Source organism: Heptranchias perlo, chromosome 6, assembly GCF_035084215.1.
Source record: "Heptranchias perlo isolate sHepPer1 chromosome 6, sHepPer1.hap1, whole genome shotgun sequence".
NCBI classification, from domain to species: domain Eukaryota; kingdom Metazoa; phylum Chordata; class Chondrichthyes; order Hexanchiformes; family Hexanchidae; genus Heptranchias; species Heptranchias perlo.
In genome coordinates this window covers 83,045,860-83,072,937 of record NC_090330.1, presented here as the reverse complement: position 1 = coordinate 83,072,937, position 27,078 = coordinate 83,045,860, and the positions used below count along the sequence as shown (strand labels likewise).

Here is a 27,078-nt window from a genome sequence, read left to right as displayed (position 1 = left end):
AGTGACTGCCCTTGACATCAAGGCAACATTTGACCGAGTGTGGCACCAAGGAGCCCGAGTAAAATTGAAGTCAATGGGAATCAGGGGGAAAACTCTCCAGTGGCTGGAGTCATACCGAGCACAAAGGAAGACAGTAGTAGTTGTTGGAGGCCAATCATCTCAGCCCCAGGACATTGCTGCAGGAGTTCCTCAGGGCAGTGTCCAAGGCTCAACTATTTTCAGTTGCTTCTTCAATGACCTTCCCTCCATCATAAGGTCAGAAATGGGGATGTTCGCTGATGATTGCACAGTGTTCAGTTCCTTTCGCAACCCCTCAGATAATGAAGCAATCCATGCCCGCACGCAGAAAGACCTGGACAACATTCAGGCCCAGACTGATAAGTGGCAAGTAACATTCGCGACAGACAAGAGCCAGGCAATGACCATCTCCAAAAAGAGAGAGTCTAACCACCTCCCCTTGACATTCAACGGCATTATCATTGCCGAATCCCCCACCATCAACAACCTGGGGGTCATCACTGACCAGAAACTTAACTGGACCAGCCACATAAATACTCTAGCTACAAGAGCAGGTCAGGGGCTGGGTATTCTGTGGCGAGTGACTCACCTCCTGACTCCCAAAAGCCTTTCTACCATCTACAAGGCACAAGTCAGGAGTGTGATGGAATACTCTCCACTTGCCTGGATGAGTGCAGCTCCAACAACACTCAAGAAGCTCGACACCATCCAGGACAAAGCAGCCCACTTGGTTGGCATTCCATCCACCAGACTAAACATTCACTCCCTTCACCACCGGCGCACAGTGGCTGCAGTGTGTACCATCCACAGGATGCACTGCAGCAACTCGCCAAGGCTTCTTCGACAGCACTTCCCAAACCCGCGACCTCTACCACCTAGAAGGACAAGGGCAGCAGGCACATGGGAACAACACTACCTGCACATTCCCCTCCAAATCACACACCATCCCAACATGGAAATATATCATCGCTGGGTCAAAATCCTGGAACTCCCTACCTAACAGCACTGTGGGAGAACCTTCACCACACAGACTGCAGCGGTTCAAGATGGCAGCTCACCGCCACCTTCTCAAGGGCAATTAGGGATGGGCAATAAATGCTGGCCTTGCCAGCGACGCCCACATCCCATGAACGAATAAAAAAAAAGGTATTTTCTCCTCTGCAAGATTGTTACATTTTTGTTTCTTTTTTACACAAAATATTTTCCTTGGGCTCAGTGTCAGAGGCCACTTCAGTAAATAGACTTAGCATTCTTTATAAACAGATTGTGCCAATATTAAGATAAATATAACAAGGTCCATGGATCAAACAGAAAACCCTTGCTGTACAGTACTCCAGCTTACTGGAATATATCATATGCTAACAAGTGATCTCAACTTCAGAAGACAGAAGAATATGCACTTCATCAGACCATGGCTTGTGTTGTAAACCTACAGGTAAATTTATTAACATTAAGTGGTTAATGAACAGTATTCAGTACCATCCGCATTCTCCTCAAAACGTCAAAACAACAAAGATGTTTCTCCTTCATTAACACTCAATAGAAACTTGATGCTTGAAACATGGTTGCTCACTTCATACATGGAGATATATCACAGAACCTCTAATCAGTCCTGTTAATCTGCTGGCTTCAGACTCACAGCTGACTGCAAGGAAGTTAGCCTCAGATCTATCATTCAAAATACTTTGAATATCTACTGAGTTGAAGGAAATTAAAAACTTCATTTTTCTCAGCTGCATTGGATTAATAACGATTCACAGGTTGCTAAGTACACAGAATGTTTATTCCATGCAAATAAAGCTGCTACTTACAGTAAAGTTCAAAGACATAGCTCAGCCTTTCAGTCTGTACTTGATCAAGGTGTCAAGCTGATCATGTTGGAATGGAATGGGGTTTAAGCAGACAAGTGTCAAGGAGTGAAGCTTAGGAATGCTGGACCAGAAATTACTGCAATAATAATTGGCAGCAAATAACATTAATTGGATTTTTTTACCTCAACCGTTCACATCTCATTATATTTGCGCTGCAAATTGCTGGAACATCAATAGGCTAAAGGCACAGCGATATCAATGTCACATCTGGGACCTCATGAACCTCACGTCCAATGGCTTATCTCCTTATCCAATGAAAGGAAAGGATAGAGAAAGAAATAGAGCGAATGATGGAAAAGGAAATAGGGTGAATTAGAGTCAAATTAGAGACAGAAAGAAATAAAAAGAAGGAACAAAAGAGAGTGGTTTAAGAGAGAGAGAGAAAAAGTGGCAGAAAGGAAAAGTAAGACTTTTTTTTAAAAAACAAGCAGAAGAGGACACTGTAACGCAGTTGTATTTGGGAATTGTTGTTCTGGCCCTTGAGAAGTTAATGAGTGAATGGCAGGATAAGTGTGCGAAATGTATAAACATTCTTGACCCATGAAGTATAGAACCAGTGGCCCCGACCATCATGGTCAGGGACAGTGAAACGCTCAGTGGGTACACCACTGCACTGCTTTCATAGCAACATAGGAATTGCTAGACGAGAAAAGATCAAGGTCCATCTAGTTTGCCTTCTACCATCCCGGTAGTCGCATGATACAATGATAATGGAGTTGTTGACTAATGATAGCAATCAATCTTTATCAATTAGTCTACAACAAACTCAGAAAAGATGCAAAGAAAACCCCAGTGGTGCAGAGCTTTGGGAGCCATTGGTCCAAAGTCACCTTTTTCCTTACCACGTCATGTCTCAAATTATTCATATACCATATCCCAAATGGTTATTTTCTGAATTAAATCCATCTAATTTGTATTTCCGATTGTTAAAACAGCTTTGTATCCTGAAAATTATTGCCTTCCGACACTGGATGGGAAGATAGGCACAAAATACTGCCAAGACAAATAAAAAGTATAAAAAACCTCTAGGAACAATTCACTACCTGCCAGAGTGAAACTTCACAGCTTCATTGGCACCTTTATGGGCTTTCAAGGTTGAGTGTCAAGTTAGGACCATAAATCATGTCATTAACAGGGTCTTCTACAACATTAATTAACAGCCCTAAATGGCTACGATGGGAATAATTTATAATAGCACTGTAAATCCAGCAATTTCACCATCACCATTAAGTTCAATAGGGCGCCTCATGGCGAGAAGGGGCTTTTATCGGTTTTGGGATGCTAACGGCAAATCGTCCAATAATTTACCTCAACTCCACTTTCCCACCTGATTCCTATATCCCTTGATTCTCTTAGTGTCGATCTCAGCCTTGAATGTACTCAATGACTGAGCATCCACAGCCCTCTGGGGTAGGGAATTCTAAAGTTTCACCATCTTCAGAGTGAAGAAATTCCTCCTCATCTCAGTCCTAAATGGCCGACCCCTTATCCGGAGATTATGCCCCTAGTTCTAGGCTCTCCAGCCCTGGGGAACAGCCTCTCAGCATCTACTTAGGAGAGATTAAGAAACAGTTCTTTAGGCAAAGGGTGGTAGAAGTGTGGAACTCTCTCCCACAAAAAGCAGTAGATGCTAGCTCAATTAATAATTTTAAATCTGTGATCAATAGATTTTTGCTAGCCAAAGGTATTAAGGGATATGGAGCCAAGGCGGCTAAAAGGAGTTAGGATATAGATCAGCCATAATCTCATTAAGTAGTGGAACAGGCTCGAGGGGCTGAATGGCTTACTCCTATTCCCATGTTCCTGTGAAATGCAGTAGTTAAAAGCAACGCAGGTGTATAAATGGATTTTCAGAAGACATTTGGCACCACATCACATAAGGGCCTTGTTACAAAAGTTACAGCATTATGATACTAAAGAGTACGTGGTTTCATAGATAGAGATATGACTAGCACACAGAAAGCAAGTGGAGTTAAATGGGGTTTTTCAGATTGGTGAATGTGAGTGACGTCGTACCCCAGGGATCTATCCTGGGACCTCTTTTGTTTACGATTTATACAAATGAGTTTGACACGGGCGCAAAAGGATATCGTACTAAAGTTTGCTGATGATATCAAATTAGGGGGCATGGTAAAGGTTAAGGAAGAATAAAGGAGATTGCAGGAAGACACAGATTGTATTGTGGAGTGAGCAGATGGGTGGCAGGTACAGTCAAATGCAGAGAAAAGTGAAGTAGTACACTTCTGGAAAAAGAATAGTGAAAGGAAGATTCTTAACAGAGTGGAGGAACAGTAACATCTGGGGCTATAAATATGTAGATCCTTAATATTTCTGTACCCCCACCTTTATGTCCAAAAAACAAATAGCATTCTGCATTTTATAGATAGTTGGCGTTGAATGTAAAAGCAAGGAAAGTATATTGAATTTGTACAAGACATTGGTTAGGCCACATTTGGAGTATTGTGAGCAGTTCGCCTCACCTCATTATAGGAAGAACATTAGAGCCATTGAAAGGATACAGCAAAGATTCACTATAATGACACCAGGAAAGAAAGAAAGGATTGGAAAAATGGGCCTTTTTCCACTGACAAGAAGATTGTTAAAGGAAATCTAATGAAGATTTTCAAAACTATGAATGGGTTTGAGAGGATGAATAGCGTAAAGTTGTTTCTACTTGTTGGCAAATTGGTAATGAGGGTCAAGATTCCCACTAGAAAAACAAAGAGGGAAATTAGAAGATTATTTTTCTTAGAGAATTATTCGATCATGGAACATTTTACCACAAATGACTACTGGGTCAGAGCCTGTAGCATCATTTAAAAAGGAATTCGATACATTTTTGAAAAGGAAGAATATAAAGGATACGAGGAAAGAGCAGGGAAATGGGATTACAGTACATTACTCCCATCGAAAGGCTGGCACCAGGACAAGTGTGATGGGCTGTAAATTTTATGATTTCGTAATGTAAAATTGAGTCTATAATATAGGAACACAAGCCCAACATTAAGCTCCAGATTAGAAGGTGGGAGACGGGGCAGCAGTGGAGATACAGCCTACTCACTGTTTTCTACAATTTACAACCAAACTAATCTGCAGCGTGCACTATGAGAAACAACGCCTCCCCCACACGAACACAACACCCACCCCTCAGTTTAGCTGTTATGATAAAGGTGTATGCAAATATATGCAAATACAATATCAACCGAAGGTCGCCTAAACTATTTTCCTCAATCTAAATCACCCCATCACCAAGACAGGTCACCTTTCAATCCCACACCAGGATTTCACATATAATCAATACCGACACTACAGTGCAGTGTTCCATTACAGGGAGTGTTCCATTCTCATTTGTGCCATCGTTCAGATGAGAAGTTAAACCGAGATCTCTTCTGGCTGTTCAGTTAGATGTTAAAGATCCCATGACGCTATCGAGGAAGAGCAAGAAATTCTCCTGATGTCCTAGCCTACATTCCTCCCTCAAAAAATACTGCCAAAATCATGAATTAACTGGCCATTCATCTCACTGCTGTGTGTGAGATGGTGCTAGTGAAGAATGACTGCTGTATTTAGCAACATTACAGTCACTGCACTTCAAAAAGTAACTCAGTGTGAAGGACTTTGGGAAGCTTGACGGTGATAATGTGCTATAAAAATGGAAGTATTATTTTACTTTTAACTTCTCTTGCTTTCTCCGGATTTGATAATTGTACTTTCGAACATGAATATTATTACATTCAATGGTACTACTGTAGTCAGTGGTTCCCACTTATCTCACAATGTTATGCAAAGAGTTAGTAGCCACATTTTTTTTTTAGAAAACAGGACTTTGCATGGAACTTGGCACCTTATAAGAAGGTTGCATAACATGTGTCCCAGAAAGAAGAGTACAACAGAAAAATGGTCTAATTAAAATATTTACTTCAACTAATCAATCTAGACCACATTATGTGTATAGAATTCAAAATAAAACTCTTACCTTCAAACTGAGTGTCATCGACTGCTTTGTATTCTGTACTTTTAATAGCAAGTTCAACACCATATCCTGAAAGGCGTACTTTCTTAGAGCTGGCTTTCTGTTAGGGACACAATATCAACAGTATTAGCTACACAAAGGATTTTAGTTGTCAAACATCCAAAAACAGGGAAGTAACTAACATTAATTCCCAGAAATGCTCATTACATTTGGACTCTGCTACTTGGAACAGAAAAACATACCGTAAAGACAAGTAACTGTGGTCTAAAAGTGTGGAGCATAAATACCGACATGGACCAGTTGGGCCAAATGGCCTGTTTCTGTGCTGTAATTTCTATGTAATAGACAAACAGCCCTATAGTAAATCAAGCTTTCTTTAAAATAATTATAGTAATATACCGCATAGTACATCAAACCACAAACACATATTAAGAACTCAGTAAATGTTTGATGCCAATGAAATAGCTGAACAGTAAAAAGAAACACCTCTCCCTATGGTTTAGATGGCAAATGCACTGCCAGGTATGGAACTGAGCAAACATACCGTCAAGATTCCAGAGCCAATCCCTGATCTGTGCCGAGTTAAATTATCTCGGTCAAGGCAGCAGTAGGGGCAATACAATTGGTCTCATTGCCCCTGAGCTGGGGAGAAGGGAAATCAAATATCAGCCAGGGTTCCCAGTCCAAATTACTATTCAGTGACCATTTCTGGGAAGGTTGAGGACAGGATCAAGCTTGGGTTTTATGGCCTAAACAGTTCAATAGTCACCAACACAAGAATGGCCACTTAGGTACTGTACTGGAGAGCTGCCAATGCCCACTGAATTGTATCCTATTATAAGTTATTGGCTTCTCAAGGGGAGAAAAATTGGAGGGAAAACTGCAGACATTTAAAAAAGAGCTTTACAATGTTGAAGGGAGAGCTAACTGACCACCCAAAAGCGAGTTGCACACTGGAGATCATTTAAATGGTTGAAATCAGATCCCAGTCCCTTGTAAGCTCATCTTTGCCACAACAAAAAAACTTCTCCTTAAATAATTATTTTTTTACACTGTTTTTGTAAAAAGAAAACATATAGAACATTAATTTAGTTCTAATCTAATGCAGCCCAAACAGAAATATGAAAAGTAACCCATCAACTTTAGAAACCAACATCTTTTTAAATTTCAAACCCTTCTTTGAATAGATTTTTCATGCAAATGGAAATATACTGTGCAACAATGTATTGCAAGTAATTTGCTATTAAAATACTGCTTACTGTGCCATATTTATGTAAACTCATAGCAAAAAAAGTGCATTTGCATGTCTTGGGTCCTCAACTTCATAATGCCATATTGCTACACAGAAATCAGCTATACATTTTCAAATGAGAGAGGAATTCTTGTTGATCATGTTTGTTCAGTCATTCCTGCTGGAGAATTCTAAGTGAATCCAAACTACAGACCAACTGGAAATAAGTAATTCGTGAAGCTGTAAAGATTGAAGACAGGACTGATGGCAAAGAGTGAAAATTACAATACAGTCCACTCCAGCTAATTCAAAGTCATTTTTTAAATGAAAAAAAAATTAGCCAATGATCTGAATTAAGCAACTAAAAAACAAAGTAGTAATTTAGTGCTCAAAAAAATTGAACTATGCAATAATTTAAATGCAGAGATTTTAAATTAATAGACTGCACAGCAGAAATCTTTATAAAACAGTAAGCTCAAAATAAACAAATCTATCCTTACAATACATTTACTGGAAAAATGTGCTAAATTATTTCCTACATTTCAATGTGCAGCTGAAAGGATGTTATTTATGTCTATAACCAAATATCTCAGACTATTTTATTGGCTTTAATTTCTGGTAAATTGTGCATAGCCATTTAAAATGACCACCTTCTACAAAGAACAATTTTTCGAACAAATGTTGTGCATATGATTGATATATTTTGTAACAACACTGGAAGTATTACTTTAGTGGCATCAAATAGGTTAGCTGTAATTTATCAGTTTGCCACTGTAGATTTTGAGCAAATTACTATTGGAGTAGAGGGGCCAAAGAACTATCAGAAACAATGTTACGTATACGGTCACTGTCAACAGTCCTTTCAAAAGCAATTACCAAGCTCCCCCAATAGATTAGTAAGTAGCTAAACTATACAGATCAGCATGTCCTATATTTGATCCTTGATTTGTGCAAGTTAGCTGATCTCAGTCAGGACTGATAACAGACTCTAAATTAAAATAAAACAGATATCTCTCATAAACTAATAAGTTCAAGATAAACAAGTCTATAACAGACCTCAGGACCCCCAGGTTACGGAGGAAAAAATTAGCCAGGGTTCCCGCTTGTAATCACTATCCTGCAACCCCGAGCTGAAGTATGTGGAGACAGAATCAGACTCAGCGGTGATGTCCCCTTGACTGAACAGCTTGTCAACATTCACCATTAAGGCTCATGGATAATAGCCACTTAAGTGAGATGCTGGAAATCAACCAGCCTCCACAGAATCATATCCAAACAAGAGAGAGGAGATAGTTAGCGAGAAAAATAACATTTTCACGGGCTTTATCCAGAGTTATTTTTAAATAAGACCTTGTGTTGTGTTGGACATAGAAATGTTAGATGGTTTTAAAAAAAAATCAACGGCTTCTTAAAATTAGGTGCGTCATTTTCACAATTTGAAAAATATCTATATACTAGAACATACTTTAGGCAGGGAATCCTCCACTAAGTGGTCCTGTTCTATAGCATGTGGTGGCATTTCAGAATTAACAAAACTAAATTTCCATTTTTAAATGTTGCTTAATGCACATTTGGAGTGTTATTCTAGTGCTGACGCAAGTAGCAAATTATAATTCTGCCCCGAGGCACAGCCTCATTAAAAAAAACCAGAGACATGGTTGAGGGAGGGGCAAGACTGGCAGCTCAATATTCCGGGGTACAGAATCTTCAGGCGAGACAGAGGGGGAGGTCGCAATATTAATTAAAGAATCAATTACTGCCATAAGGAGGGATGATATATTAGCAGGTTCCTCTAATGAGGCCATATGGGTGGAGCTTAAAAACAAAAAGGGGGCAAGCACTTTGATGGGAGTGTACTATAGGCCCCCAAACAGTCAGGGGGAGATAGAGGAACAGATATGTAGGCAAATCTCAGAAAATTGTGCAAATAATAGGGTAATAATAGTGGGGGATTTCAACTTCCCCAATATTAACTGGGATACTCAGAGTGTAAAAGGCTTAGAGGGTACAAAATTCTTAACGTGCATCCAGGAGAGCTTTTTGAGCCAGCATGTAGAAAGTCCTACAAGAGAGGGGGCGGTACTGGACCTAATTCTAGGGAATGTGGCCGGCCAAGTGGAAGAAGTGCTAGTCGGTGAGCACTTTGGTGACAGTGACCATAATTCGGTGAGATTTAAGGTGGTCATGGAAAAGGACAGGGAGGGGCCGGAAATAAAGGTTCTAAATTGGGGGAAGGCCGATTTTAATAGGATAAGGCAGGATCTGGCCAAAATGGACTGGGATCAGCTGCTTGTAGGAAAATCCGCATCGGAGCAATGGGAGTCTTTCAGAAGGGAGATTGAGACCATACAATGGCAACATGTTCCCGTAAAGGTCAAGGGTGGTTCCAAGAACTCCAGGGAACCTTGGATGTCAGGGGATATACGAGAATGGATTAGGAAAAAAAGGAGGGCTTTTGGCAGACACAAAAGGCTAAAGACGGAGGAAGCCCTAGAGGAGTACAAAAAGTGCAGGGGGATACTTAAAAAAGAAATCAGGAGATCAAGGAGGGCCCATGAAATAACACTGGCGAGCAAAATAAAGGAAAATCCTAAGATGTTTTATAAGTATATTAAGGGTAAGAGGATGACTAGGGAAAAAATAGGGCCCATTAGGGACAAAAATGGCAATCTGTGTGTGGAGCCGGCAGATGTAGGAGGGGTTCTAAATGAATTTTTTGCATCTGTTTTCACTATGGAGAAGGACGATGTAGACATAGAAATACGGCAGGGGGACTGTAATATACTCGAACATATTAACATCAAGCGGGAGGAGGTATTGGCGGTTTTAGCAGGCCTAAAAATGGATAAATCCCCAAGCCCGGACGAAATGAATCCCAGGCTACTGTGTGAGGCAAAGGAGGAGATTGCGGGGGCTCTGACACATACATTCAGAACCTCTCTGGCAACAGGGGATGTGCCAGAGGACTGGAGAACCGCTAATGTAGTACCATTATTCAAGAAGGGGAGTAGGGAAAAACCGGGGAACCACAGGCCAGTGAGCCTAACATCAGTGGTAGGAAAATTATTGGAAAAAATTCTGAAGAACAAAATTAGTCTCCACTTGGAGAAGCAAGGATTAATCAGGGATAGTCAACATGGCTTTGTCAAGGGAAGATCATGTCTGACTAATTTGATTGAATTTTTTGAGGGGGTGACTAGGCGTGTGGATGAGGGTAACGCAGTGGATGTGGTATACATGGATTTCAGTAAGGCCTTCGATAAAGTCCCCCACAGGAGACTGGTCAAGAAGGTACGAACCCATGGAATCCAGGGTGCCTTGGCACTTTGGATACAAAACTGGCTTAGTGGCAGAAGGCAGAGGGTGATGGTCGAAGGTTGTTTTTGTGACTGGAAGCCTGTGGCCAGTGGGGTACCACAGGGATCGGTGCTGGGTCCCTTGCTGTTTGTGGTCTACATTAATGACTTGGATATGAATGTAAAAGGTATGATCAGTAAGTTCGCTGATGATACAAAAATTGGTAGGGTGGTAAATAGCGAGGAGGATAGCCTCAGTCTGCAGGACGATATAGATGGGTTGGTCAGATGGGCGGAACAGTGGCAAATGGAATTTAACCCAGAAAAGTGCGAGGTGATGCACTTTGGAGGGACTAACAAGGCAAGGGAATACACAATGAATGGGAGGACCCTAGGCAAGACAAGAGGGTCAGAGGGATCTTGGTGTGCAAGTTCACAGATCCCTGAAGGCGGCGGAACAGGTAGATAAGGTGGTAAAGAAGGCATATGGGATACTTGCCTTTATTAGCCGAGGCATAGAATATAAGAGCAAGGAGGTTATGATGGAGCTGTATAAAACACTGGTTAGGCCACAGCTGGAGTACTGTGTGCAGTTCTGGTCGCCACACTACAGGAAGGATGTGATCGCTTTGGAGAGGGTGCAGAGGAGATTCACCAGGATGTTACCAGGGCTGGAGCGCTTCAGCTATGAAGAGAGACTGGGAAGATTGGGTTTGTTTTCCTTGGAGCAGAGGAGGCTGAGGGGGGACATGATTGAGGTGTACAAAATTATGAGGGGCACAGATAGGATGGAATATAAGGAGCTTTTTCCCTTCGTTGAGGGTTCTATAACAAGGGGACATAGATTCAAGGTAAAAGGCGGGAGGTTTAGAGGGGATTTGAGAAAGAACTTTTTCACCCAGAGGGTGGTTGGAGTCTGGAACTCACTGCCTGAAACGGTTGTGGAGGCAGGAACCCTCACAACATTCAAGAAGCATTTGGATGAGCACTTGAAATGCCATAGCATACAAGGCTACGGACCAAATGCTGGAATATGGGATTAGAGTAGACAGGGCTTGATGGCCGGCGTGGACACGATGGGCCGAAGGGGCTCTATCCGTGCCGTATAACTCTATGACTCTATGACAATATATATACACACACACACTATATATGCACATACACACACACACACTATATATGCACGTACACACACACTATATATGCACAGACACACACACACACACACACACACTATATATGCACACACACACACACACTCTCATATATATTTGATACATTGCCCAGGTATTCCTGTCCACAAAAAGCAGAACAAATCCAATCCAGCCAATTACCGACCCATCAGTCCACTCTCAATCATCAGCAAAGTGATGGAAGGTGTCATTGACAGTGCTATCAAGCGGCACTTACTCACCAATAACGTGCTCACCGATGCTCAGTTTGGGTTCCACCAGGATCACTCGGCTCTTGACCTCATTACAGCCTCGGTCCAAACATGGACAAAAGAGCTGAATTCCAGAGGTGAGGTGAGAGTGACTTCTCTTGACATCAAGGCACCATTTGACCGAGTGTGGCACCAAGGAGCCCTCGTAAAATTGAAGTCAATGGGAACCAGCGGGAGAACTCTCCAGTGGCTAGAGTCATACCTAGCACAAAGGAAGATGATAGTGGTTTTTGGAGGCCAAACATCTCAGCCCCAGGACACTGCAGCAGGAGTTCTTCAGGGCAGTGTCCTAGGCCCAACCATCTTCAGTTGCTTCATCAATGACCTTCCCTCCATCATCAGGTCAGAAATGGGGATGTTCGCTAATGATTGCACAGTGTTCAGTTCCATTCGCAACCACTCAGATAATGAAGCAGTCCAAGCCCGCATGCAGCAAGACCTGGACAACATCCAGGCTTGGGCTGATAAGTGGCAAGTAACATTTGCGCCAGACAAGTGCCAGGCAATGACCATCTCCAACAAGAGAGAGTCTAACCAACTCCCCTTGACATTCAATGGCATTACCATCGCCGGATTCCCCTACCATCAACATCCTGGGGGTCACTATTGATCAGAAACTTAACTAGACCAGCCATATAAATACTGTGGCTATAAGAGCAGGTCAGAGACTGGATATTCTGCGGCGAATCACTCACCTCCTGACTCCCCAAAGCCTTTCCACCATCTATAAGGCACAAGTCAGGAGTGTGATGGAAGACTCTCCACTTGCCTGGATGAGTGCAGCTCCAACAACACTCAAAGCTCGACACCATCCAGGACAAAGCAGCCCGCTTGATTGGCACCCCATCCACCACCCTAAACATTCACTCCCTTCACCACCGGCGCACTGTGGCTGCAGTGTGTACCATCCACAGGATGCACTGCAGCAACTCGCCAAGGCTTCTTCGACAGCACCTCCTAAAAGATGTGATAACAAAACACTTGGAAGGCATTAATGGGATTGGACCAAGTCAGCATGGGTTTATGAAAAGGAAATCTTGCTTGACAAATCTAATGGAGTTTTTTGAGGAGGTAACTCGTGGAATAGATAGGGGAAAACCAGTGGATGTGGTGTATTTGGATTTTCAGAAGGCTTTTGATAAGGTCCCACACCACACAAGAGGTTAGAGTGCAAAATTAAAGCACATGGGATTGGGGGCAATATACTGGCATGGATTGAGAATTGGTTGACAGACAGGAAACAGACAGTCGGAATAAACGGGTCTTTTTCCAGGTGGCAGGCAGTGACTCGTGGGGTACCGCAGGGATCAGTGCTTGGGCCCCAGCTATTCACAATATGTATCAATGATTTGGATGAGGGAACTAAATATAACATTTCCAAGTTCACAGATGACACAAAGCTGAGATGGAATGTGAGCTGTGAGGAGGATGTGAAGAGGCTCCAATGTGATTGAGACAAGTTGGGTGAGTGGGCAAGAACATGGCAGATGCAGTATAACGTGGATAAACGTGAGGTTATCCACTTTGGTTGTAAAAACAGAAATTACTATTGTCTGAATGGTGATGGATTGGGAAAAGGGGAGGTGCAATGAGACCTGGGTGTCCTTGTACACCAGTCGCTGAAAGCGAGCATTCAGGTGCAGCAAGCAGTTAGGAAGGCAAATGGTATGTTGGCGTTCATTGCAAGAGGATTTGAGTACAGGAACAGGGATGTCTTACTGCAGTTACACAGGGCCTTGGTGAGACCACATCTGGAGTATTGTGTGCAGTTTTCGTCTCCTTATCTGAGGAAGGATGTCCTTGCCCTGGAGAGGGCGCAACAAAGGTTTACCAGACTGATTCGTGGGATGGCAGGACTGACGTATGAGGAGAGATTGGGTCGACTCAGCCTATATTCACTCGAGTTTAGAATGAGGTGGTCTCATTGAAACATATAAAATTCTAACAGGACAGACTAGATGTCGGATGTTCCCGACGGATGGGGAATCTCTAACCAGGGGTCACAGTCTCAGGATACGGGGTATGCCATTTCGAACCGAGAGGAGGAGAAATTTCTTCTTTCAGAGGGTGGTGAACCTGTGGAATTCTCTCCCACAGAGGCAGTGGAGGCCAAGTTATTAGATGTATTCAAGAAGGAGATAGATATATTTCTTAATGCTAAAGGGATCAAGGGATATGGAGAAAAAGCGGGCACAGGGTACTGAGTTCGACGATCAGCCATGATCATTTTGAATGGCGGAGCAGGCCCGAAGGGCCGAATGGCCTACTCTTGCTCCTATTTTCTATGATTCTATGAAACCCGCGACTTCTACCACCTGGAAGGACAAGAGCAGCAGGCACATGGGAACAACACCACCTGCACGTTCCCCTCCAAGTCACACGCCATCCCGACTCGGAAATAAATCACCGTTCCTTCATCGTCGCTGGGTCAAAATCCTGGAACTCCCTACCTAACAGCACTGTGGGAGAACCTTCACCACACGGACTGCAGCGGACTAAGGCGGCTCACCACCATCTTCTCCAGGGCAATTAGGGATGGGCAATAATTGCTGGCCTCACCAGCGACGCCCACATCCCATGAATGAATAAAAAAAAACATGGAGGCAGAGGGATTGCCAAGGTACTAAATGAGTACTTTGCATCTGTCTTTACCAAAGAAGATGCTGCCAGAGTCTCAGTAAAGGAAGGTGTAGTTGAGATACTGGATGGGCTAAAAATTGATAAAGAGGAGGTACTAGAAAGGCTAGCTGTACTTAAAAGTAGATAAGTCACCCAGTTCGGATGGAATGCATCCTCGGTTGCTGAGGAAAGTAAGGGTGGAAATTGCGAAGGTACGAGCCATAATCTTTCAAACATCCTTAGATGGGGGGGGGGGGGGTGGTGCCACATAACTGGAGAATTGCAAATGTTACACCCTTGTTCAAAAAAGGAGGTATGGATAAACCCAGCAACTACGGCCAGTCAGTTTAACCTCGGTGGTGGGGAAACTTTTAGAAACAATAATCCAGGGCAGAATTTGCAGTCACTGGGACAAGTGTGGATTGATAAGGAAAGACAGCTCGGATTTGTTAAAAGGCAAATCGTGTTTAACTAACTTTTTTTTATTCGTTCATGGGATGTGGGCGTCGCTGGCGAGGCTGGCATTTATAACAGGGAGGGTCGATGAAGGCAATGCAGTTGATGTGGTGTATATGGACTTTCAAAAGGCATTTGATAAAGTGCCAAATAATTGGCTTATCATCAAGATTGAAATACATGGAATAAAAGGGACAGCAGCAGCAGCATGGATACAGAATTGACTAATTAACAGGAAAGAGAGAGTAGTGGTGAACGGATGTCTTTCAGACTGGAGGAAGGCGTACAGCGGTGTTCCCCGGGGGTCAGTACTGGGACCACTGCTTTTCTTGATATATATTGATGACTTGGAGTTGGGTGTACAGGGCACAATTTCCAAATTTGTAGATGACACAAAACTTGGGAGTGTAGTGAGTAGTGAGGAGGATAGAGATAGACTTCAAGAGGATACAGACACACTGGTGGCCTGGGCGGACACATGGCAGATGAAATTTAACGCAGAAAAATGCAATGTGATACATTTTGGTAGGAAGAATGAGGAGAGGCAATATAAACTAAATGGTACAGTTCTAAAAGGGGTACGGGAACAGAGAGATCTGGGGGTATATGTACACAAATCGTTGAAAGCGGCAGGGCAGGTTGATAAAGCGGTTAAAAAATCATACAGGATCCTGGGTTTTATAAATAGAGGCATAGAGTACAAAAGCAAAGAAGTCATGAAGAACCTTCATAATACACTGGTTCAGCCACAACTGGAATGTTGTGTCCAGTTCTGGGCACTGCACTTTAGGAAAGATGTGAAGGCCTTGGAGAGGGTGCAGATGAGTTTACTGTAATGATTCCAGGGATGAGGAACTTCAGTTACGTGGATAGGTGGGAGAAGCTGGGGTCATTCCCTTTGGAACAGAGACGGTTGAGAGGAGATTTGATAGAGGTATTCAAAATCATGAAGGGTCTAGACAGAATAGATAGAGAGAAACTGTTCCAAATGGCGGAAGGGTAAAGAACCAGAGGGCATAGATTTAAGGTGATTGGCAAAAGAACCAACGGTGATGAGAAAAAACTTTTTTACACAGTGAATGGTTCGGATCTGGAACGCACTGCCAGAAGGGGTGGTGGAGGTAGATTCAATTGTGGCTTTCAAAAGGGAATTGGAGAAGTACTAGAAAGGAAAAAATTTGCAGGGCTACGGGGATAGCGTGGGGGAGTGGGACTAGCTGGATTGCTCTTGCATAGAGCCGGCACGGACTTGATGGGGCGAATGGCCTCCTTCTGCGCTGTAATCCCTCTATGATTTTATATGGACTATTTCCTCAAAACACCAATTTATAAAAGATTCTTCCTGTAAGCAATTGTACTGCTTAACCATATAAAGCAAATTAGTGGAAATTAAAACTGAACAAAATCAAAAGTGGTGAAACAACACAGACTGATAGGACATTGTTCTCTGTTCCCAATTGGCCGAATTTTTGATCTCAGCCATGCAAAGAAGCAAAGCAGTAGTGCTAGTGGGAGGAGGCCAAAGAAAGGGCAAAAGGGAGTCTTCACAAGGCTGTTCTTGGGCCAACAGTTCAAGTGTTGCCTGTTCTCTCTTTTCTACATAGGAAGTGTCTGAATAAGCTGAGGGAACCATTGAGCGAAGGGATAAAAGATCCTGCAAATAAAAACAATATAGCCTTCACAGTATGCCTTAAGATTAAAATGAAAAAAGACTTGAACATTTTATTCTTTCCAATTTCAGTGCTGCCCTCACAGCAAGTAGTTATTTTCCTATATTGCAAACAGGAAGATGATTTTCAAACCTAAATGTTACTATTAGTTTGCTCATTCATACTCAGCAGTGGTCAATGTCAGTGTCAGTGAAGAGATTGATAGCTTTCCAAGCAAACATTTATGTTAATTTTTTGTCTTGGGGCTGGATAGCATAAATAATTCATATCAACAGAGTCCATGCAGTCGGGGCATGTAATAAGGGAACAGCCATAATTATGGGGGATTTTAATTATCATATTAACTGGACAAATCAAATTGGGCAGAGCAGCCTTGAGGACGAGTTCATTGAGTGCATCAGGGATGGATTTCTTGAGCAGTATGTAACTGATCCTACAAGGGGGCAGGCAACCTTGGACCTGGTCCTGTGTAATGAGTCAGGATTAATTAATAATGTCCTAGTTAAGGATCCCCTTGGAACGAGCGACCACAACATGGTTGAATTCCATATCCAATTAGAGGGTGAGAAGGTTGATTCTCAAACAAGCGTACTGAGCTTGAATAAAGGAGACTATGATGGTATGAGAGCGGAATTGATTAAAGTGGACTGGGAAAATAGATTAAAGGGTAAGACGGTACATGAGCAGTGGTGTTCATTTAAGGAGTTATTTTACAACTTTCAAAAAATATATATTCCACTGAGGAAAAAAGGGTGTAAAAGAAATGACAGCCATCCATGGCTAAGTAAAGAAATTAAGGATAGTATCCGACTAAAAACAAGGACATATAAGGTAGCCAAACTTAGTGGGAGGATAGATGATTGGGAATTCTTCAAAAGACAGCAAAAAGTAACTAAAGGATTGATTAAGAAAGGGAAGTTAGATTATGAAAAGAAATTAGCAAAAAATATAAAAACAGATAGCAAGAGTTTCTATAGTTATATAAAAAGAAAAAGGGTGGCTAAGGCAAACATAGGTCCCTTAGAGGATGAGACCGGGAAATTAATGGTGGGAAACATGGAGATGGCAAAAATGCTGAACAAATATTTTGTTTCATTCTTTACAGTAGAGGACACTAAGAATATCCCAACACTGGACAAACAGGGGACTCTCGGGGGGGAGGAGCTAAATACGATTAAAATCACTCAGGAGATGGTACTCAGTAAAATAATGGGACTCAAGGCGGATAAATCCCCTGGACCTGATGGCTTCCATCCTAGGGTCTTGAGGGAAGTGGCAGTAGGGATTGTGGATGCTTTGGTGATAGTTTTCCAAAATTCCCTGGACTCAGGAGAGGTCCCGGCAGATTGGAAAACTGCTAATGTAACACCGTTATTTAAAAAGGGTAGTAGGCAGAAGGCTGGAAATTATAGGCCAGTTAGCTTAACATCTGTGGTGGGTAAAATTTTGGAGTCTATTATTAAGGAGACAGTAACGGAACATTTAGATAAGCATAATTTAATAGGACAAAGTCAGCATGGCTTTATGAAGGGGAAGTCATGTCTGACAAATTTGCTTGAGTTCTTCGAGGATATAACGTATAGGGTGGATAAAGGGGAACCAGTGGACGTAGTGTATTTAGACTTCCAGAAGGCATTCGACAAGGTGCCACATAAAAGATTATTACTTAAGATAAAAAATCACGGGATTGGGGGTAATATTCTGGCATGGGTGGAGGATTGGTTATCGAACAGGAAGCAGAGAGTTGGGATAAATGGTTCATTTTCGGACTGGCAACCAGTAACCAGTGGTGTTCCACAGGGGTCGGTGCTGGGTCCCCAACTCTTTACAATCTATATTAACGATTTGGAGGAGGGGACCGAGTGCAACATATCAAAATTTGCAGATGATACAAAGATGGGAGGGAAAGTAGAGAGTGAGGAGGACATAAAAAACCTGCAAGGGGATATAGACAGGCTGGGTGAGTGGGCGGAGATTTGGCAGATGCAATATAATATTGGAAAATGTGAGGTTATGCACTTTGGCAGGAAAAATCAGAGAGCAAGTTATTTTCTTAATGGCGAGAGACTGGAAAGTACTGCAGTACAAAGGGATCTGGGGGTCCTAGTGCAAGAAAATCAAAAAGTTGGTATGCAGGTGCAGCAGGTGATCAAGAAAGCCAACGGAATGTTGGCTTTTATTGCTAGGGGCATAGAATATAAAAACAAGGAGGTATTGCTGCAGTTATATAAGGTATTGGTGAGACCGCACCTGGAATACTGCATACAGTTTTGGTCTCCATACTTAAGAAAAGACATACTTGCTCTCGAGGCAGTACAAAGAAGGTTCACTCGGTTAATCCCGGGGATGAGGGGGCGGACATATGAGGAGAGGTTGAGTAGATTGGGACTCTACTCATTGGAGTTCAGAAGAATGAGAGGCGATCTTATTGAAACATATAAGATTGTGAAGGGTCTTGATCGGGTGGATGCAGTAAGGATGTTCCCAAAGATGGGTGAAACTAGAACTAGGGGGCATAATCTTAGAATAAGGGGCTGCTCTTTCAAAACTGAGATGAGGAGAAACTTCTTCACTCAGAGGGTGGTAGGTCTGTGGAATTTGCTGCCCCAGGAAGCTGTGGAAGCTACATCATTAGATAAATTTAAAACAGAAATAGACAGTTTCCTAGAAGTAAAGGGAATTAGGGGTTATGGGGAGCGGGCAGGAAATTGGACATGAAGCTGAGTTTGGATCGGTCAATGCCCTGTGGGTGGCGGAGAGGGCCCAGGGGCTATGTGGCCGGGTCCTGCTCCGACTTCTTGTGTTCTTTAGATTTGTGGTTGGGATCAGATCAGCCATGACCAGCGGAGCAGGCTCGAGGGGCCGATTGGCCTACTCCTGCTCCAATTTCTTATGTTCTTATGTCTTTGCAAGTCTCTTTTCATTGGATCCATTACCTAAAACAAAAGTAAAAATCACTTTTCAACCTGGGCAATTCTAACCTGCTGCTTCAATATTAACAGCCACAATAATCTAAATGTTCTATTTATAAATTTTCAGATAGACAGGGAAGGGAAACAGAAGAGAGATTGTAAACCAAGAACTCATTGAGCAAATCTAATCTATCGGAAGACCATTTTTAATCTTACATTGGTCATTTTGGATAAATCCATAAAATCTGACAGGCCTAAGTGATTTTGAGAAGCATCACCACCACATTAGGTTCACAACTGAGCTTGTGTAGCACATAGCATAACAATATCTACACTCAGCAATGGTATCATTATAAAGAGACAACATAACTGCTTTAACAGTTAAAGGTTTGGTTTACATCTACCCTTTAAAGACTAAATATAAACATATATTTATCAAGTATCAGCATTACCTTTCAATGTGTTCCATTTAGAAAAGAACACAATTATGGACCTACACATTTATGGAGGTGCATATATAATGTGCAAGTGTTTAATAGTACATACAGGCAAGGATATTAATCATAATTTATGGTATCATAAACATGAAGGAAGCCAGTCTAGGATTTAGAATATGAAAGTCTTTTAATGATCAAAAGGAAAGCTTTTCTATTGCAAACAAGAATATGGTTTTTAAGGGACAACAAAATAATATTCACACTTTTTTATTTTTTCAAATTTTGTGATTTCCTACCCCCAGGAAGGGGAATAGTTAAAATGATTGAATATTGTGTTTGAAAAAGAAATGGGAGGCCGAGAACAGGTCAGCAATGAACCAGAGATTTTTGTGGAGCCAGGAGGAGCATGAATGCTCACTCCGGCCCTACAATTTTTTTTTAGCGTTTTGGAATGGCCTCCTGTGGTCTCCTTAGCAGCAGATGATTAGGCCTCTCAACTCCTGGAAAAGCAGGACTAGCATGCACATCACATGCTCTGCTCATTTCTTTATGAAAATTGCAATAGGAATCCTACAACCAGCGTAGGACCCCGATCTGCATCGTTAAACAGTCTCCCACCTGTTTTGGATGGGAATGCTGGGTGCTGATTTAAAGGCCTGCCTGAAAATTGAATCAGGTAGGCAAACAGGTGTCCCCAGCAGATTTTCTTCTGGTTGCCCATTTTCCAGGCAAGAAACGTTTGACCAACAGTTGAAAAGATCTCCTATGTGTTAATATCCCATTCTTCCTAATTCCCTGATCCAGGCTCAAAATTAATCATAGAATCATACAGCATAGAAGTTTTCTAAAAATAATTAAATCAGCACCAACTAGGCTGAAACAAAAATAGTAGCTAAATTACACCTTGTTGAAGACCACACAAAGAACTGATCACCATAGCAACTTTCAAAGCCCGGCTCCAGCCAAGCTGAAGATTTATTCAAAAAATGCTGGAAAAGCTCAGCAAGTGAGGAAGCATCTGTGGAGAAAGAAACAGAGCTAACATTTCAGGTCGAAGACCTTTCGTCAGAACTCTGATGAAAGTTCTGATGAAATTTCTTCGACCTGAAGTGTTATCTCTGTTTCTTTCTCCACAGATGCTGCCTCACTTGCTGAGCTTTTCCAGCATTTTCTGTTTTTATTTCAGATTTCCACATCTGCTTTTGAAGATTTATTCAACTTAGCTACATGAAAGACTGAAAGAAAGCAAATGGTGTGTCAATCAATCCTAGCATTGTACTTGAAGAAGCCTATTGTTGACAAGCAACCACCCCAGAGGTATAGTTCAAAATTAAAAGGACTATTACCAAAAAAAAACATGGAAAGGAAGGCTTCACTTCCTCACTGCTATGCTCTACCTCACCACTTTCTACCTGGATTCAGGATAACAGGTTGCTTTTGGAACGCTGACCTGACTACAAGAAAAAACCATGTGCTACAACACAATTCGTGTCCATCAAGTTATTTTAGAGGGCTCGAAGCCTGAGCAAAACTATAAGTATATATAAACTTTCGTTAAGGGGTTAGTCTAAGATAGACTTTTGTTTTCCAAAAAGGTATGCATTTTGGAGAGTCCAAAGATGTTTTACTTTATTGATGTTAAAGCAATTCTAAATTGTGCATGAACCAAAGATATTGTTTTATTCTAATGTCGATTTTCTTGTATATAATGATTGATTTCTTTACAAACCATGGTTTGTGCCTGAAGTTTCTTTAGGAAAAAGAGCCCATTAAGTTAAATATAACATTAAATAGAACATTAAACCTTGATTGAATTTTTTCAGTTGGTAACAAAGAGGGTCGATGAGGGTGGTGTGCTTGATGTAGTCCACATGGATTTCAAAAAGGCTTTTGACAAGGTCCCACGTGGCAGACTGGTCAAAAAAGGAAAAGCCCGTGGGATCCAAGGGAAAGTAGTTAGTTGGATCCAAAATTGGCTCAGTGGCAGGAAGCAAAGGGTTGACGGGTGTTTTTGCGACTGGAAGGCTGTTTCCAGTGGGGTTCCGCAAGGCTTAGTACTTTTTGTGGTATATATTAATGATTTGAACATGAATGTAGGGGGGCTTGATCAAGAAGTTTGCAGATGATACAAAAATTGGCCATGTGGATGATAGAGGAGGAAAGCTGTAGACTGCAGGAAGATATCAATGGACTGGTCAGGTGGGCAGAATAGTGGCAAATGGAATTCAATCCAGAGAAGTGTGAGGTAATGCATTTGGGGAGGGCAAACAAGGCAAGGGAGTACACAATAAATGGGAGGATACTGAGAGGTGTGGAGGAACTAATGGATTTTGGAGTGCATGGCCATAGAAAATCTGACGGTAGCAGGACAGGTAGATAAGGTGGTTAAAAAGGCATATGGGATACTTTCCTTTATTAGCCAAGGCATAGAATATAAGGGCAGGGAGGTTATGCTAGAACTGTATAAAACATTGATCAGGCCACAGCTTTTGAGTACTGCGTACAGTTCTGGTCACCACATTCCAGGAAAGATGAGGTGGCACTAGAAAGGGTACAGAGGAGGTTTACGAGGATGTTGCCGGGGCTGGAGAATTTTAGCTATGAGAAAAGATTGGATAGGCTGGGGCTGTTTTCTTTGGAACAAAAGGAGGCTGAGGGGAGATTTAATTGAGGCATATAAAATTATGACGGGACCAGATAGAGTGGATAGGGAGGATCTATTTCCTTTAGCAGAGGGGTCAGTGACCAGGGGGCATAGATTTGAAGTAATTGGTAGAAGGATTAGAGGGGAGGTGAGGAGAAATATTTTCACCCAGAGGGTGGTGGGGGTCTGAAACTCACAGCCTGAAAGGGTGGTAGAGGCAGAAACCCTCAATTCATTTAAAAAGTACTTGGATATGCACTTGAAGAGCTGTAACCTACAGGGCTACAGACCAAGTTCTGGAAAGTGGGATTAAGCTGGAAAGCTCTTTTTCAGCCGGCATGGACACGATGGGCTGAATAGCCTTCTTCTGTGCCGTAACTTTCTATGATTCTATGATTAAACCGTGTGGAGATAAAAAGGCATTTTCATTAAATTAAAGAACAACACTTTTGTCCCCATCACCCTGGCATCAGATCACTTCCATTTTGCCACTGTTCACTATGTATATCATGATTCTATCTTTCTGACAATCTGCAGAACAGGGATATATGTCAGTCATAAAAAAAATCTTTATTATCTTCCTCCTCACTTTGCAAAGTAACATTTGTACATCAGGAGAAGTTTTTCATTTAACAGTTTTTTTTTTTCGAATTATGTCCTAACACAGAGCCTGCTGGGGAGGAAAATTTGACTGCAACATTCTCTGTATTGGTCACAGCAACTGTCAATGTGCCAGGACCAATGCAGAGCATGGAATCTGCTGACTTTGTATTGTGCCCAAAAAAAGAAAGTTGGCCTGTTCCAGAGTCTGAGGAAATATGCAAACTGGGTAATAATACTGATAATAACCAACGTAAAGTAAATATAAACCCTTAAACAAAAACAAAATATAAACCCTTGTTGGAATTTGAATCTGGTATGAAAAACACCTCCTTCAGTCTATGACCAACTTGTACTAAAATCTACAAGCCTTAACTTCAAAGTCACTGTTCCAAATAATAACTTTTGGTACTGAATTTCTTTGGACTTTCTGCCGCTGTGCGATTGTAACTTTGCCGGAAGTGCAGCGAAACCCCGTCGACAGAAAAGAAAATCGGGCAGGGTGTCCAACGGGCTGCCGATTCGCTATTGCTCATTTTATGTTAATGCCCAAGTCCAATTTCACGCCCAGTGTTCTTTCATGTGTTCAGTATATGGTATTTATTGATAATGTTGATGGATTCTGCCCAATTCCCAGAGAGGTGGAGGTTATCTTGACAGCACCTCCACCTTAAATTGTGATGTGGAGATGCCGGTGATGGACTGGGGTGGACAAATGTAAGGAGTCGTACAACACCAGGTTATAGTCCAACAGCTTCATTTGAAATCACAAGCTTTCGGAGCTTTGCTCCTTCGGCAGGTGAGTGAAGGATTCCATAAAGGCACAGCATATATAGTCAGAGAACAATGCCTGATGATTACAGATAATCTTTCCAACTGCACGCTATCACACCTCGGCAGAGAGATAATCACAGCAATCAAAGGAGTGGATGGTGTTCAGACAGGTTAGTCAGGGAAACATTACATCCAAGAATACTGAATACACAAGGGGTCAGATGACAAAGACACACACAGAGAGAGAGAGAGAGAGAGAGAGAGAGAGAATGAGAATGACCAGTTGTATTAAAAACAGATCACTTTATTTTGCTGGTGGGGTTACATGTAGCATGACATGAACCCAAGATCCCGGTTGAGGCCGTCCTCGTGGGTGCAGAACTTGGCTATCAATTTCTGCTCGACGATTTTGTGTTGTCGTGTGGCTCGAAGGCCGCCTTGGAGAATGCTTATCCGAAGGTCGGTGGCTTAATGTCCTTGACTGCTGAAGTGTTCCCCGACTGGGAGGGAACCCTCCTGTCTGGCGATTGTTGTGCGGTATCCGTTCATCCGTTGTCGCAGTGTCTGCATGGTCTCACCGATGTACCATGCTCTGGGGCATCCTTTCCTGCAACGTATGAGGTAGACAACGTTGGCCGAGTCACAGGAGTATGAACCATGTACCTGGTGGGTGGTGTCCTCTCGTGTGATGGTGGCATCTGTGTCGATGATCTGGCATGTCTTGCAGAGGTTGCCGTGGCAGGGTTGTGTGGTGTCATGGACGCTGTTCTCCTGAAAGCTGGGTAATTTGCTGCCAACGATGGTCTGTTTGAGGTTAGGTGGCTGTTTGAAGGCGAATAGTTGAGGCGTAGGAATGGCCTTAGCGAGGTGTTCGTCGTCATCGATGACATGTTGAAGGCTGCGAAAAACATGGCGCAGTTTCTCCGCTCCGGGGAAGTACTGGAGGGATCCGCGGTACAGCAACCGAAGAAGAAAGAGTCAAATTTGACTCCTCCGGTGGGTCGCTGCCCTAAGCTTGACATGTATGCTGAAGCTGTCAGGAGATGCGTCAACGCCAGATTCATCAGCCGCACTCACAAGACAGTCCAGAATGTCACCCGAGCACAATGCAACGCCATCGATGCTCTCAAGACCAACCGCAACATCGTCATCAAACCAGCGGACAAAGGAGGAGCCATCGTCATACAGAACAGAACGGACTATTGCAAAGAAGCATACCGACAACTGGACAACCAGGAACACTACAGACGGTTACCCGCAGATCCGACCAAAGAACACACCCACCAGCTCAACAAACTGATCAAGACCTTCGATCCAGACCTTCAAAGCATCCTACGCACTCTCATCCCACGTACTCCCCGCGTGGGAGACTTCTACTGCCTCCCAAAGATACACAAATCCAACACACCCGGACGTCCTATCGTATCAGGCAATGGAACCCTGTGTGAGAACCTCTCTGGATACGTCGAGGGCATCCTGAAACCCATCGTACAGGGAACCCCCAGCTTTTGTCGCGACACTACAAACTTCGTACAAAAACTCAGCACCCACGGACCAGTTGAACCAGGAACACTTCTCACCACGATGGACGTCTCGGCACTCTACACCAGTATCCCCCACGATGACGGCATCGCTGCGACAGCCTCAGTACTCAACACCAACAACAGCCAATCTCCAGACGTCATCCTACAACTCATCCGCTTCATCCTGGATCACAATGTCTTCACCTTCGACAACCAGTTCTTTACCCAAACACACGGAACAGCCATGGGAACCAAATTCACACCCCAATAGGCCAACATTTTCATGCACAAGTTCGAGCAAGACTTCTTCACTGCACAGGACCTCCAACCAACGCTATACACCAGATACATCGACGACATTTTCTTCCTATGGACCCACGGCGAAGAATCACTGAAGAGACTACACGATAACATCAACAAGTTCCATCCCACCATCAAGCTCACCATGGACTACTCCTCACAATCTCCATCAAAGACGGGCACCTCAGCACCTCACTCTACCGCAAGCCTACGGACAACCTCACGATGCTCCACTTTTCCAGCTTCCACCCTAACCACGTCAAAGAGGCCATCCCCTATGGACAGGCCCTGCGAATACACAGGATCTGCTCAGACGAGGAGGAACGCGATAGACACCTACAGACGCTGAAAGTCGCCCTCGTAAGAACGGGATATGACGCTCGACTCGCCGATCGACAGTTCCGACGGGCCACAGCAAAAAATCGCATAGACCTCCTCAGAAGACAAACACGGGACACATCCAACAGAGTACCCTTCGTCGTTCAGTACTTCCCTGGAGCGGAGAAACTACGCCATGTTCTCCGCAGCCTTCAACATGTCATCGATGACGACGAACACCTCGCTAAGGCCATTCCTACGCCTCCACTACTCGCCTTCAAACAGCCACCCAACCTCAAACAGACCATCGTTCGCAGCAAATTACCCAGCTTTCAGGAGAACAGCGTCCACGACACCACATAACCCTGCCACGGCAACCTCTGCAAGACATGCCAGATCATCGACACAGATACCACCATCACACAAGAGGACACCACCCACCAGGTACATGGTTCATACTCCTGTGACTCGGCCAACGTTGTCTACCTCATACTTTGCAGGAAAGGATGCCCCGGAGCATGGTACATCAGCGAGACCATGCAGACACTGCGTCAACGGATGAACGGACACCGCACAACAATCGCCAGACAGGAGGGTTCCCTCCCAGTCGGGGAACACTTCAGCAGTCAAGGACATTCAGCCTCCGATCTTCGGGTAAGTGTTCTCCAAGGCGGCCTTCGAGACACACGACAACGCAAAATCATCGAGCAGAAATTGATAGCCAAGTTCTGCACCCACGAGGACGGCCTCAACCGGGATCTTGGGTTCATGTCACGCTACATGTAACCCCACCAGCAAAATAAAGCGATTTGTTTTTAATACAACTGGTCATTCTCTCTCTCTCTCTCGCTCTGCCTTTCGGGTCTCTCTCTCTGTGTCTTTGTGATCTGACCCCTTGTGTATTCAGTATTCTTGGATGTAATGTTTCCCTGACTAACCTGTCTGAACACCATCCACTCCTTTGATTGCTGTGATTATCTCTCTGCCGAGGT

At 43.1% G+C, this 27,078-nt stretch overlaps 1 protein-coding gene across 2 annotated transcripts in view; it reads right to left on the bottom strand.

Moving 5' to 3' along the window:
• uggt2 (UDP-glucose glycoprotein glucosyltransferase 2) overlaps nucleotides 1-27,078 on the bottom strand; it is a 685,376-nt gene that overhangs the window by 578,546 nt on the left and 79,752 nt on the right. For both annotated transcript variants that reach the window (XM_067986476.1, XM_067986475.1), the window contains exon 7: nucleotides 5,866-5,962. In XM_067986476.1, the coding sequence (XP_067842577.1) occupies nucleotides 5,866-5,962 (97 nt within the window). The remainder of the gene's footprint in view (nucleotides 1-5,865; nucleotides 5,963-27,078) is intronic.